Genomic DNA, 14,702 nt, shown 5'->3' with positions numbered 1-14,702 from the left:
TCAGCTTCTGAAAAATCCGTGGCTGCGTGCACCACCTGGAAAAAATGTTTGGGCCGCTCTAACGAAGGGGGGGGGGGGTTTGCTTTGGGGAAGAATTTCAGGGCCTTGAGGGGGAGGGGGGCTGGAGTTACGGTATCGTAACTCACGGAGAATCGTTGTCGCAAAAATTCCAAAAATATAAAATCTCGCCAGCCAAAAAAACGTACGGCCAACATTATTTTGCATTTCGTCGCGTAGCTGCCGCGTCCCGTCCAAAAAAATGGGATGATCGAGGGTGTGCCAGAAAAGCGTTATATAGGAGAACGGTGGACCAGCTCAAAAAAAAGGTGTAACGCGAAAATGGTTGTGCGCGTTCAAAACTTATGTTCGCGCAACAAAAATCTAAAATCGTTTATCAGCCGGTCGGAAATTGGCAATAACCGAAAAAATGTAAAGAATCGAAAAAAATTTCTCGCGTTCAACCCTTTAATCTCGTCGGTCGTCGTCGCGGCAACGATGACACTCGATAGTTCGTTTCTCGATAGCGTTATAAATGAAACGCAAAAGTGGTTTTGTTGAGCGGGAAAAGCTTTGCGCACGTTTTGTACAATATTTATATAATGCAATATAATACAACTGCAATGGAATCGAATGGAAATAGAATAATGCAACGATAATGTAATGTAAAAAAAGGAAAAAAAAAAAAAAGAAAAATTAGAAAAGAAAAGAACAAAGAAAAAGACTGTCGACGAAAAGATAACGAAATACGAGGGGTGGATGGAAAAGAGCGAAACGGAAGTCGAGTGTAAGTGTCACGGATGGAAAGAGGCAGGTTCGAAGAGACGTTAGCGGAATCTGAAATCGAAAATACATTTAATGCACATACGTGTGTAGATGATCGAAGAACAGACCGAACGTCACCGGCTCGAGATAACGAGGGCGTGTCGTCGCAACCCGCACTGGAATCGCGCGAACATCTTTGGACTGATTTTTGGCGGGCTTTTATATTTTTGGCTCTTGCGTGACCAACTCTGTCGCTATACATTGTCTTCGCAAGAGTATACTTGAACGCGAAGCGTGGCGCCTGAACTTGAACGCGAATCACTTTTCTACGATTCTTTTAGATCTAAACGATTCGCGAGGCAACTGACGAGTAAAAGACTAAAGGAAGGAGAAACGATCGGTCTCGCTCGAGCTTTCACGCGCCACTCTTCGATAGCTTGAAGTAAATGTAAGAGTACGGTTAAGTGAACGTTAGTGATACATACCGTCCTCGTGAGTTCTGACCGAGATAGGATAACTCGGAGGTCCGTCACCTACGCTGGTCCCGGCCGATACCCAGATCCGATACTCGGTCCATTTTTTCAACTCGTCCAATACGAAACGAGTGCCGTTCAGTTTGATAATCTTCGCCTCCGAGTCGGAACGTCCGCTCTCGACCACTTGCAGCTTGTAGTACGCGATCCTTCCGTTCGATCGATCGGCAGGCGGAGGTTCCCACGTTACCAATATGGAGGTTGGGCTGATCGCTTGTCCGCTTACATTGCGAGGCGGAGCCCCGGGTACTGTATAACACTCAGTTATAGGAGGGGGACAAACAAAAACGAAAACGTGGCAGGGAAATCTCGTCGGTCGTCGAACGATCGCGGCGCGAACTTCGATTTTCGAGTCTCGAATCGAAGTTACGCGGAAAATCGTGCCATTTCTCGTATCATTCCTCGAATCGTTACTTCAATCACAAGCTCGTCGATCTTATCAACGATTTTTCGTCCGCTTCGTATTCGACGGACTCGAATACTCAAGCTCGAAGTCAGGCCGCGTTCGAAGCCGACCGACGGGAGGATCGAACTAAAAAAATAGTACGTGGCCATTCGATGGATATAAGGTTGAGACAGGCGAAAGTTAGTCAAGGAAAAACTGACAAGTCGATCCTTGAACAGTCGAAAAAGCACGTGATTAGAAACAATTTCTTACCAACGATCGATTAACCCGCGGCTCTTGCGCGGAGTTAACGTCGTGGATCATACCAGTTCGCAAGGAAATCAGAGACAATGAAAAAACTGAAGAACGGACGTAAACCATACGTTATCGAGAATGAAAAGAGGTGCCCAAAATGCACACATATATCGATGCAGTGCTTAGTGCAATTTATATGTATGATATGTACGTATATATATATATATGTATGTATATAGATATATATAAAGTGGCATCCAAAAACGGCTTTCTTATTTGCAACGCATGCAATCATTCTCACTCTCCCACACTTCACGGTTCAACGATACTCTCTATCTTCCGTTTTACCTGCCCGCCCTACCCACTCGTCACGATTCAATGAATCCACGACGCGAATATCTTTACTCTCTTTCAAAATCCTTCTCTTTAACAGGTGTGTCGCGTATCACAATAGCTTACGCTACTTGCGGGAGCGTCTAGCGCTACAGCATCTCCTACCTGCTGTGCCCGGACCGCCGATTCCCGGTCATCGTCGTTCACACCTTCCCAGCCGATTCCATGGTATCCGACAAACGCGTCATTTCCAACGGGAATCGGCTTAGTTCGAATCGGACGAACGGGAATCGACCTCCTCACGGCACTATCCTCGCTGCGTGAACTCACACTCTCTTCTTTTCGACTTTTTTCCGTTGGTTCTTTGGTCTTTTGCTTACCGTACTGTTTCGTGCGAACCGGATGCGGTATCGTGGTGGCACCTTCGCCCCTTTGGCTCCTCGCTGCCAGCCACACGTAGTACAGGGTGTTCGGGTAGAGACCGGTCAGGGTGTAGTTCTCGGTGACGGGTATCCTTCTGTGATGCTTTTCCTGAAATCGGAATCACGGTCATGATAATCAATCGTCTATCGTCTCGACGATCATTTTCATTGGTGAAAAAGAATCACCTGCGCATACGTATCGTTCCAATACAGCTCATAGCTCAGGATGTTCTCCGCGCTATGAGCGGGTTTGTTCCATTGGAGCGTTACTTTGGTCTCTCCGACGTCAACAGCGGTCAACATTTCCGGTTGACTCGGTACCCCTTGCTGCGTCTTTATCTGCACCGGCAGACTGAGCGGACCTGGTCCGACGCTGGTCAGTGCTTGAACTCGGATCGTGTAGATCGTGTGCGGCGTTAAATCCGAGATCGTCGTCAGCTGACTATTGTCAACCATCTGGTACTGCCAGGAGGCCATTTGTTGATTTGAATCGGTCGTGTAATACACTTTGTAGCCCTGCGACGATCGTACGGATATTGTTAAGATCGTAAGAAAAGGATCTCAGGGGGAATTCGAAAAATTTACGTTCGACTGACCGTCACTTGTCCATTCGGAGTTTCTGGCTCGTCCCACTGTATAACCATCGTGCTGGAACTCAGTGGCCGGGCTTGGACCTTACGCGGTGCAGTACCAGGTTCTAGAACGGGGAAATCGGTTTGAGTATACTTCGAAACAAGCTGACGCGAAGACGAACCGTTCTAGTTAGTCACTGGACAGGATAGTACGAGCGAACCCCGGGAAAAACACCGCAACAACCAAACACACGAGTTCCAGGTAGAGAAATAAAAAAGAAACAGAAAACTTAATCGGATCCACCTCTATCGTTGATATAATCGTGGAATCGTCGCTAAAAGAAAAACAAAAAAACACAAAGAAATAGATAACAAAGGGTGTAACGGGTTGTGGTCGATTAGCTACAAATCGTACTTGATGCGAACGCGTCGATGTTGTGCGTGTGCGAACGAACGATGAATGCGTGCGTGCGCTGCGTGACGAATTAACATCGCGAAGAATTAACAAACGGTAGGACAAAAAAAGAAGAATAAGTAAAAAACAGAAGGAAAAGAAAAGAACACCCAGAAATAAAAAAAAAAAAAACGAGATAACAATCGAACAAACAGAACCAAACAGGGTATGAAAAAGAAAAAAAGAAAAGGTAATGAAAGACGAGTAACGCTACTACGGCACTCTTTGTAGTATAATGATTGAACTTACTGGCACCTCCATTTGTCGATTCCGCTATTAAAAAAAAAAAAAAGGATGAACGATTATTCTCAATGATCATTATCGATTAAGCGATATAATGAACGTATAATGCACGGTGAAAATACGAGTTGTGCAAGCGGTTTACGGCTACTTCGTATTTTCACGAGGTGCGAAGAGTGCGCTACATTATCGAGGAGAGGTGCAATTTCGGGTGCTGTCTCTCCGCGTACTGGATTTTTCTCTTTTCGACAAAATGAAAAGAGACGGAGAGACGTGTATAGGGTAGATGAAAGAGAAAGGGGTGTCGGTTAGAGGAGGAGCGAGAATAGGGTTAGGAGAAGGCAACGAGGTAAAAATGCAGAGTGAAACGAGACGTCGATGCGCGACGCGACGAACACGGTCCGACAAAAACGCCAACACATGGTGCGAGACACAGAGAAAGGGTGGATTGGTGATGGGTGGAGAAAAAATGTCTTGTCACTTACATGAATCAAATCAATCGTGCGTCCACGGCGGACAGCATGGAAAAAAAGTACAATTTCCCTCAAAAACCGTGTCAAAATCTGTTTCTCCTTCGTGGTGCAAAAAACATTATCTACGTGGAAAAAAATTCGTAAACGCGCTCGCCATACTAATGAGCTATCTTTTCGTGTATCAGAACGCGAAAAAATACCGTCCGTTCCTGCCATGGTCCAGCAAGGTGATCGAAATGATTATTTTCCGACGATTCGGAAACCGCGTGCCAAAAGTCGTCAAAAAGTGACTGACGTCTGAATCGAACGGAACGGATGATCATGGCGATGAATTTTCCACCGCGTCTCGACGAAACGAGGCCGTTTTGGAAAACTGCCGGTGGCACGGTCGCGTCGACGAGACGGGTGGAAATTTGTAGCGAGGCATTCGTAATCGAGCAGATAAGAATACGGATTAGGGTAATGTAAAAAAAGAATACTGACTCGTCTCGCCAGTGGTGACGGTCACCGGGGCACTCGGGGGACCACGCCCAATGGAGTTAACGGCTATCACGTAGAGCTCGTATTCGGTGTACGGACTGAGACTCCGGACGTGATAGTACATCGTGGTGATGCCCGATATTTCGGCGTAAGCTTGATCCACGTGCTTCGGCTTGTGTTGGATCACGTAGTACTGAAGCTCGTCGGAACCCTTGTACGACCACGTGAGCTTCACCGAGGTGGCGGTGATGTCGGACACTTGGACGTTTTCCGGTGCACTCGGAAGAGCTGAAATGTGTATCGTAGGCGAAACGTTTGTTCGTTATCCCGTCATCACGAGCGGGGCTATCGCGTCGGATCGATCGGTAATTAGGTGTAATAAAGTGTTTCTTCTTCGCGATGAATAAACGAAGTAGCAGCTTGTATCTAAACCGGCATGCCGCGGCAAGGTGTTTGCGTTTACCCGTTGAAAGTGCATCGTTACGGGACGCTGCAATTTGCGTCGCGTCGTTGGGAACACGAGCCGAGCTGTGATCGATCGTTTTACGTTACGCGGTACGCGATAGCCCGCTAATGCGATCTCGTATCCCGATACGAACATTGAACTTTCACCATCGACGTGGCCTCTATCACTCCGAGGTCGCTGGCGGCCGTGCAAGTGTAGTTGGCCGATTCCTGGATGTCCGTCAACATCAGGACGTTTTTGCCAACGGGCAGATTGTCGTCCGGCGTCAGATCGGTAGCCGGATCTTTCCTCCATTTGACGAACGGCATCGGGGCGCCGACGGCCACGCAGGTTAAATTCAAAGAGGCGCCTAACATCACTTCGTTTATCGGGTGCGGAGGAATCGAGAAACTAGGTGGGACACGACGAACTGCGAGAAAAAACACAATCATTTTCTCGTTAACAAGCATCATAGGACTATTCGGGAACGTTTAATCGCGGGACGTTGAAATTTCGAGCAACTGTCCCGTCCCGGTATAATATTAGCAGCGCGAATCCTTTGTGCCGTCAGCTCGGTTTAATTACGCTTTAATTACGTGGCATTACTTTTAATTAGAAAACAGGAAAACGAGTGAGTTTACGGGGCCACGGAGCCGAGTCGCGCAACGTTTTTCCAGCGGATGCGTTCAAACGGTTTTCCCGGACTTAAACGTCGGGATTCTTGGTCCAACGATCGACTCGTTTACCGAGCATACCTTTTACGTATAACATAGCCGACTTTGAGTACTCTGTTCCCACAGAATTATTCGCCACGCATTCGTACTTCCCTTGATCGTTCACGTCCGATCCGGTGATTTGCAACGCTCCTGAAACAGAACGAAAAGAAACGCGTTAAGTTTAATTTTCTTATTCGCCGCGCGATTCTTGGCTTCGATTTTTCCAAGACGCTAATTGAGTCGGTAGCTAGCCGAGGAAGCCGTCGAGCTGAGAAGATTCTATGGAAAGAGGGGGAGAATTCGTTTCAAAGTCTCCTTTACAAAGGCCCTACCCCTGTCTATTCCACTTTCTGTTTGGCCTGGTCGGTTCGTGCACGATTTCCATGATGCATCAAGCAAGCCCCTAGCCGCCGCGATACCACGATGATGAACTGGCTGTTACCAGGCGTGTGATTATCTCCGTAGACGTCGCTCCTTCGGTATAATTCAACCCCTTTCGGTGTCCGCCTCCCTTCCTACCACCTCTTCTTTCCCCTTTCCCATCCCTTACGACTTCCCTTTCTGTCGTACCGAGTTCCGTTCGCAAAGTAAACAGAACGGATCAACGGTATTGTTTTCGATCCTTTCGACGATGACGTTTCGTCGAACGACCATGATATAATTAACCGTGGTAATTAATGGCCGCTTCGTCGTCTAGCAGAGAGACGAATGACGAACAACGTCTGAAGTGGTGGAGAAGTAGAAAGGTAGACGCGTAATTTCTTACGGTGCTCGCCGGGAATACAAAACCGATCGAATCGCGCCCCGCTTGCCGACAACTTTTTCCGTTACTAGCTCGCCGAGCCTCGGCTTAAACGTTTTCCTACGAGTCCAGAGCACTCTCGTATGGATTTATAGGGTTTCGTTGCGAACGTGACTTTCGCGACGATGGAGAAAGTGAGAAAGAGTAAAGGGGTTGGCTAGGGACGGAGGGGTTAGGGAGGAACGAGGGCAGAAAACACTCCATCACGAGCGAGAAGCCAGGCAGTTTGATATCGCGTACGATCGGAATACATAATCGAGCCTCATCTACAATTTCCAGTAAGCTGACCAGGAAGGAACGCGTGCTCGTATTGTTATCCCATCCAGTCACGTGCAGGTTGTTAGCGCTGTCGCGAAAAACTTTGATCGCCGGCAACAACCGAACCGCCGGAAACCGTTGCTCATCCGACGCTTCTTCCTCGACACGCTTTCTTCGATCACTCGCCGCCCACGCTTTGCCGTCGCGCTCGACATCGGGGAAAAAGAAGGAAGACCCGCGTACGAATATCTACGTAGGGCACCATCCGTTTGCCCGCGCTGACACAAAGCACGATGACGTTCGAACGGCGCACACGATCTATCTGGGTTTAAGTCCCGATAACGTCGACGCGCACGAAAGGGCTTTCATCGTGTAAAGAAGGGGGGAAATTGAATAAAGATGAGAATCTATCGCGCATTCGTTCCGCGAATATTTCGTCGCACCGTTCCACGGGATTTGCCCGCTTTCCTTTGAATTTTGCTCCGTCGCAGACGCTCGAGCGAAAGCTTTCCCACGACCTACCCTTCTATCCGACGATTACGCGTTCGTTTGATCGAATTCGGTTGCTCCGAGCCGATACGTCTCCGAGCTAGGTGTTCGAGTTTGCCTCAAAAAATACTCCCCCCCGATAAATATTCGCGGATGAATTCTCCTGTTTGTTCGAGTAATCGTCGTGGCAGGAAGAAAAATAGTTTTTGCGCGCGTATCGAGACAGGCAAGGAAGAAACATTTACCTAGACGCGAGGAGAAATGCAGCTACGCGTTTCGACGTAAACACGAAAACCGTAGATATCTCGGTTCGCTGGATAGGCATCAAGTAGCGAACGATGGTGGCAGCAGCGCGTCGGAAACGTCGAAACTATTTACCTCTGTTTACCCTTCAATATTGAAATATCTATTCTTGTATTTAATATCGGCGGGGAGAAATATACGCAAACACGGTTCGCCCTCCGACTGGTACTTTATTCGCCCCCGTAGCTCGTTTTCCCCAAGGCTGTGCACGGATCCTCCTTCTTCGGCTTCCTCTGTCGCGATGGTACCAACAGAAAGCGATCGACGCGACGCTTCGACTTCGAAAGACGCTCGAGGATCGTTCCTTCGAATTCGATTCGATTCGACTCGAACCGATTCGGATAAAATGCAAACTGAAAATATGTTTACCCCGGGGCTGTTCACTGTTCTGTGTACACTCCTCTTCCCTCCTTTCTAGCATCCAAGAAGAAACGAAGAACCTCGGCGAGATATTTGCAAACCTTTTAATTGTTCTCATAATTATAATTCGCCCGGGGCATGCGTATCGACCATGTAAAAAGGTCAATTATAATTATCGGAAAACATTTGCGAGAGAGCGTGGACTTGATCGAAGCGGAAGGAAAAACGGAAGGGGCGAGCGAGGTAATGGTCTGAGTTACCATGCTCGATTCACTCGGAATGCAAACACAAAGGGAATATGTTTACAAAAGAACGAGCGTCGATCGATTTCGCGAATCATCCTCGAAGCAGGACACGTCGTTTCGCGATCGCGACTTTCTAGGCGTCGACAAACAAATCCGACTGGTTGTTTAAGGTGCGAGTGAAAATTTAAGTTTATCGATGTAATCCTCGAGAGGAAGATCTGGAATTTATCAACGGATCGAATGGAACGGGGTCTCCTTTCTTCCACGCAATTTCCACGCTTTCTTCTTGCCCGTATCCGGGTGAGAGAGCACGAGGGTAGGTGAGTACATAACCGGGTATAAGGTAAGTTACTCGATCCCCGTCCGTATAACCGGCGGCGTCGTAAGTCAACTATCACGGGGAAAGGGTGGTCTAATGGCTCTAGCGGCGGCTGGGTTTGCTGCTCTCGAAAAGGTACGTCGACCGAGAAACGCGTTGGAAAAGGAGATGTTGGTTGTTCGCCAGAGAGGGCGTCTAGCAAGAGGGCGAAGAGCGCAAGGTTAAGAAAGAAAGAGACCCGAGAGCTTTTCTCGCAAGTTTTCTCTTCTAAATACAACGTCGATGCTTTCGACGATTACCGCGACGACGATCTTCCGATCCCTCGGGTATTCTTACGTTATCGTTACGGGCAATTAGAGAAGTTGCGAAACGATCAGGATATTATGTCGCGGAATTAAGAGGGGAAAAAGGGGAAGCGCAGGCTGCAAGGAGGAAAGGTGGCGACGATAAGGAGGCCGGTTCGAAAGAAGGGAAGCAAGAGGCGAGGAGAATCCCGGGGCAGGTGTTATAAGCAGCAAGGCGGCATGGCACGGTGGTGCAGTAGCTCGGGGCTTGTTTCAAAGTTTCAGCCCTGCTCATCAAGCCTCCCAGCTTTAATGTTGGAAATTTTACGAGTGTTGACGAAGCGTTAACTGCCCTCCCGCGCTTTTACTTCGCCCTGCCTGCTGCCCTCTCACGCTTTTACGGCCGAGCACTGCAAAATATAATTTAACGATTCTCGATGCGTTGAGCTTTTGCTACGTTCTCCCCTTTTTTGTCGCACACGCGCACTCTTTCCTTTTCCAGTATATATTTCCCGACGCCATCCTGCCCATCCTAAGCTTTTCACGATTTCTCGTGTCCTCGAGTACACACCTGGTAACTCGATGTCCGATACGCGTTTTCGGTCAGGCGTGATCTTTCCGCGAACATTGACAAAGCTTAAATGAAACGTTAAATTGGTTTATCTCGGGCAGCGGAGAATCCGCACGAGTTTAATTCTCTTCAATTATCGTAAAGTGCTCGCCGTTCACCAAAGCGGCCGTTATTTTAATACGCCAGCGACGCTGCTACCTGCCTGGTCTAACTTTAATTAATTTGTCTCGTTTGCGCGATAAACGGAAATGGAGATCCGCGAGCGTATTGTCCTAGTGTAACGCGTCCTACGCTGTCCGCTTTCGCCGCAAAGAATTTTCGAATTACATTCTGTCCGTGTGTCTCCCCATGTTCGTTTTGCTCTTTTAAAAAGCCACTCGTCCTTTGCGACGCGTTGGTTCGTTCGAAACGGAGAAAGATCTCTGGACGTTTCCCACGAAACGAACCTCTTGCTCGATTCTAGATGGGATTTCACGTAATTTAACAAGAGTGCCGCTCCTGTCCCAACATTTTGGAGTTTTGAACGATGCTCCATAACAAGCAACTGCACTTTGATACCGTTAACGTAAACGGGCGAGTGCAGCTACTCTCGTAAATGAATTCAAACAATGGCACCGGCGACCAGCAGACTTGTAACGGTGCCGTGGGGGTTCGATACGTGCCGTTAAAATTTCAACGTTAACCCAATATACGCGAACAATGGCAGGGAACGGAGCCGACGAATTTCATTTGGCCTCCGCTGCGCCGGGAACAGGCTCTTTGAGGATTTTTCGAAAAGCTTCGACGGAGAGGATCACGAACGCGGCCCGTTTTTCCGTCATCTTTCATCCATCCATCCGACAATTTTCTTCTCCGGCTGACTCGCGACGCGGTGACAACGGTATCGCTCTTCACCTGCGCTTTTTGCAATACATTAAGCCACGTACTCTGCACGAGACGACGCTTCTCTAACACGATATCGACGGGGGTGGATGGAACAGGCTGAGCGAAGACACGCGAACAACGTTAAGGGAAGGAGCGGACGAACGAGCGTGCGAGTGACTGATGCGACTGGAAGGGGAATGCTTTCCGCTTCGAGCTTGCCATTCCACCCTCCGTCCGCCTCCTCTATTTTCTCTGTCGCTTCGCGAATCGCGTTTCTACACCCACGCGTCCCCAACCCCTTCTAAGCAACGACACACGCTCCTTTCGAGACTTCGATCGGCCTTTCGCTCCGAGAAATTCCCTCGATAAGCACGCACGCGATACTCCCGATTCCACGCGAGTTCTCCTGATCGGTTGCTTCTCTGATATCGCGTTCGACGCAAAATAGCCGGTCAATTGTTCCTTTTAATCGGTCCAGACACGAGGCGTGTGTCTACTTCTCGCAAACGGTTAGGATACAGATATTCCTCGGTGCAGAATGGGCAAACGATCTCTAGCGTGTATGCACCAGGCTTTGCTGCATCTAACGTATACTTTTCACGTCGCGGCAAACTGCACCGCTCGCCGTAAAGATAGTCGGCCAAGTGTATTACGTGACGTGCGGCTCGATAATGATACCGGTATTGCGATAAAAACAAAGTGAACGGGTTATACAGGTACACACGCGTGTTCTTATACGATACACGTATACATGGGTCATAGGGTGGGAGTGTAGGGTCGCGCAGCTAGTCGGTAGGGAAAAATAATGATAATAGGTTACGTCGTGCGTTAGCGAAACAACCTTGCTATATATGTAGATATTGCTCGTTGACTCGTCCGCTCGTTCGTTTTCGCCCGTTATCGCGAATTATATTCGTGAATCGTGGCTTCTCATTAACGTCCGTTCTTCTCGACGAGCCTTTATTTTTAAAGCTCCGTTGCCCGATTACGCTTATTATCCGGCCAGCGGAATAAAGAAGCACCCTTGGATTACGATTCTGGGTACTCGACGTGTCGGCTACGACAGCGAAGCGGTTTTCGTTCGATTTCAACGGAAAGTCTTGGACTTTTGACAGGTTGATCGAAAACACGGACGATATGGATCGAAGCGTAGGAAGAGAGAGGCAAAGCGAGGGCGTTTCGAGAACGGAACAGAACAGCTGCGCTCTCGGCAAACTAGATGGATGCGTTGGATGCTCCCATATCGCGTGACCACTCGATCAACGCTACCGCTAGTTGACAGTGACTTACGCACTCTGGCACTCGACGAGATATGACACGCGCCAGCGAGCTTCGGGCTGCTGTGCTACCATCGCGTACCGCGTTTTCCAAACGTCTTCGATCCATCCAACGTTCGTATTTCTCTTCCGCTTCATCTCTTACAATTTTTTCCCTCCTACCTGTCGACCGATCTATCTGCGTCCTCGTACTTACCGCTGTCCAAAACGGTGTACCGTGGATTGGTCGTGTCGATCGGCAGCATGTCTCGTACCCAGGATATGATCGGAGGCGGTGAACCAACGGCCGTGCAAAGCAGCACCGCGTTGTGTCCCATCTCCACCACCTTGGTCGTCGGTGCTTGAGAGATCAACGGGAAACCGTCCGGCAGTTTCTCGGCTGAAACAATAGAAAGGGAAAATCAAAGTCTCGATACGTCGAGGTTAGCGAGTAATAAATAGAGGCACGCGTGGTTCGCGTAAAATCGGCATGGGATCGAATATTCGCCGTTTCGCGGTCAGTCCCGCGGGATCGAAAGTTAGGAAAAGCCATTGGAAACGCGAGGATATTCCATTCCCATGTTCATCTCTGTGGATGAGAAGACGACGATACGGTGGACACCGGATACACCGGTGTGTCCGAGTGTCCGAGAATGGAATCGGAATTCGATACAACGGAAAAAGTTGGTGAAACGGTTTGCAGGCTGAGAGAAAGAGGTTTCTCAGACGAACAGAGGGGCGCATACGATCGATTTGTTTCACGCGATTTCCACACGCTTTCTCGTTGTTTTTCCAGGAACGCGGTATCGCGAAATCGAAAATATCGAGTCGCGAGGTTACATCGTTGGTCGAAGAGGCGATTAATTCGACTTGTTTCGCGATGCACGCGATGGAAAGCAAGCAACCCACGTTGGCCTCGTGCTTCGCGTAATTACGACGATACTGCGTTAATCCTGAGGGTGAGCTGCTAGTTAAATTTCAGTTCGAGGATGTTGCACTCCAAGTTTCGAACAACCACGCGTAGTCCTGTTTCCATTTCAATGGGGCTTACACGCCTCCAACTAACTACACGATAATTTTTCCTTTTTCTTTCTTAGTTTTTTTTTAGTTTAATTAAAAATCTACCGATAATCGGGTCGCGTGGAATTAATTAAAAACCCGTTCTACACTCCGGTCGAGCCGAATCTCGTCATCGTTAGGTTGGATGATCTTCGACGTCGACGACGATAATTAAAAAGCATCCATCCTCGTTCTTACGACGCTTTTATGAGTTTCGTTTCGATGCTCGACGATTCGCTTCTCGGCTAGGTGGGATCCGTTCGATTTCAAGGGCCGCGAACTGGGTGAAAGTTACGAAAGACTGACGATCAAACTGCAATTACCATCGGGCACCGCCTGACGGCCGACCGGGCTCGGTAAATCGCTCTTTTATAATCTCGTCAATTAAAAGAGCAATCGGAACTCGAGCAGCTCGCCAAGTCGGCTACCGTAGGACTTTTGCCAATTTTTATAGAGTCCTCTCTCGAATCCACCTCCGTAGATCACGTTTTAAATCATAGGAACCTGTTGGATCAGCCGTGTGTCAACGAATTCGCTCCTATCCCCTTCGCCTAACGCGAAAGAATGTTTCTGAAAGGTTGTTCCCCGCTGGGGAATAACGATGAATGGCAGGAAAAGTGAACGCGGACAGGCGATTTGATTTTTCCTTCCGTTAACGAAGAGGATTAACGCGAGAAACCGGCGGTATTTTCTCGTTGGTAGTTTGCTCGGCGGACATACTCGAGTCGTGGAGGCAAGCTAGTCGGAAAATCCGTTGAATTCTGTCAGATTCAGCGGACTGAGGCGAAGCGAGGAGACGCGACGACTGCCGTGTCATCGCGTACCCACCGAAGAGGCTGCTCCTCGTCGTTCTTCCTCGGTACTTTCAACGGATCTTCCTTCATCCATTGTTTTCTTCCCCGGCGTCGCTTCTTTTGTCCTCGTTATCGTTCGAGTTATCCGGCAGGTCGGCGCCAATTATATCGGCGACCGTGAGCGTTCACGGCCAACGACAATAGAAATCGTCCACAGACTTTCCCGCCCCTCGAATCGTCCTTGGACCGGTTCGCTTACCCCATTTTCTTTTACCCTCGCTTTCGCTCTACCCTGTCCACGCGGGAGCCCGGAATCTCTTTTCGATAACGCCATTGTCCCACTACCTCTTTTCGCTTCCTCGCAATTTCCTCCCTCCCACCTGTACCACTTCGTACTTGGCCGGAATAAAAAGTCTCGCCCGTTTGCTTTGCCGCGATCCATCAAAGACAACGAACGGACGGACGCGTTATGCTTTCAAAGTCCTTCTTTAGACTTTTTTAAACATCTAACCCAGTACGTCGAGTCGAAGCTGAGGGTAGTTTCGTCGGCGAGAGTCTTTGTTTTCGTTTCTCCTTCCGTTTCGCTCATCTAATATATTTCCCTGTCAGCTTTTTGCTCCTTTGCTAGTTGCTGCTTTAAAATTGCAACCCTCGCAAATTGTACGCGATGCGAGAAGACGTTTCCGCGACGCTCTCTATCCCTTTTACGAAAAAAACAGAGACGACGAGAACAATGGATTTTCCCGGGAAGAATAAACTAGCGAAAGCCCGAAGGTAGAAGAGCCGGAGACGTTTTGTTCGCTTCGCATTATTTTGTCCGACGACGAACCGGACAGCCGCGAATAAATCGTAATCTTAGCGAGACGGTGTCGCATTATTAAGCAACAGGTGATCGTTGCTTTAGTCGCCAGATGAAAGACGTCTTTCGACGTTTCAGATTCCCCCAGGGGGGATAGGATGGAACAACGGGGATGAAAAAGTGTCCTGCCGTTTCGGGTAAACGTAAAACGATCCGGCCTCGTCGATCT

At 48.7% G+C, this 14,702-nt stretch overlaps 1 protein-coding gene across 9 annotated transcripts in view; it reads right to left on the bottom strand.

Moving 5' to 3' along the window:
* Lar (tyrosine-protein phosphatase Lar) overlaps positions 1–14,702 on the bottom strand; it is a 211,325-nt gene that overhangs the window by 17,298 nt on the left and 179,325 nt on the right. For 6 of the 9 annotated variants that reach the window (XM_076689199.1, XM_034324873.2, XM_034324872.2 and 3 more), the window contains 9 exons: positions 12,039–12,221; positions 6,110–6,220; positions 5,509–5,784; positions 4,913–5,197; positions 3,966–3,989; positions 3,287–3,387; positions 2,877–3,206; positions 2,649–2,799; positions 1,248–1,544 (listed from right to left, as the gene is read on the bottom strand). In XM_076689199.1, coding sequence (XP_076545314.1) covers positions 1,248–1,544; positions 2,649–2,799; positions 2,877–3,206; positions 3,287–3,387; positions 3,966–3,989; positions 4,913–5,197; positions 5,509–5,784; positions 6,110–6,220; positions 12,039–12,221 — 1,758 coding nt within the window. The remainder of the gene's footprint in view (positions 1–1,247; positions 1,545–2,648; positions 2,800–2,876; positions 3,207–3,286; positions 3,388–3,965; positions 3,990–4,912; positions 5,198–5,508; positions 5,785–6,109; positions 6,221–12,038; positions 12,222–14,702) is intronic. The other 3 variants (XM_034324878.2, XM_034324876.2, XM_034324880.2) reach the window with 3 other exon arrangements.

The sequence above is a fragment of the Osmia lignaria genome, chromosome 7, assembly GCF_051020975.1.
Source record: "Osmia lignaria lignaria isolate PbOS001 chromosome 7, iyOsmLign1, whole genome shotgun sequence".
NCBI lineage: Eukaryota > Metazoa > Arthropoda > Insecta > Hymenoptera > Megachilidae > Osmia > Osmia lignaria.
This window is presented reverse-complemented; position numbering and strand designations above follow the sequence as displayed.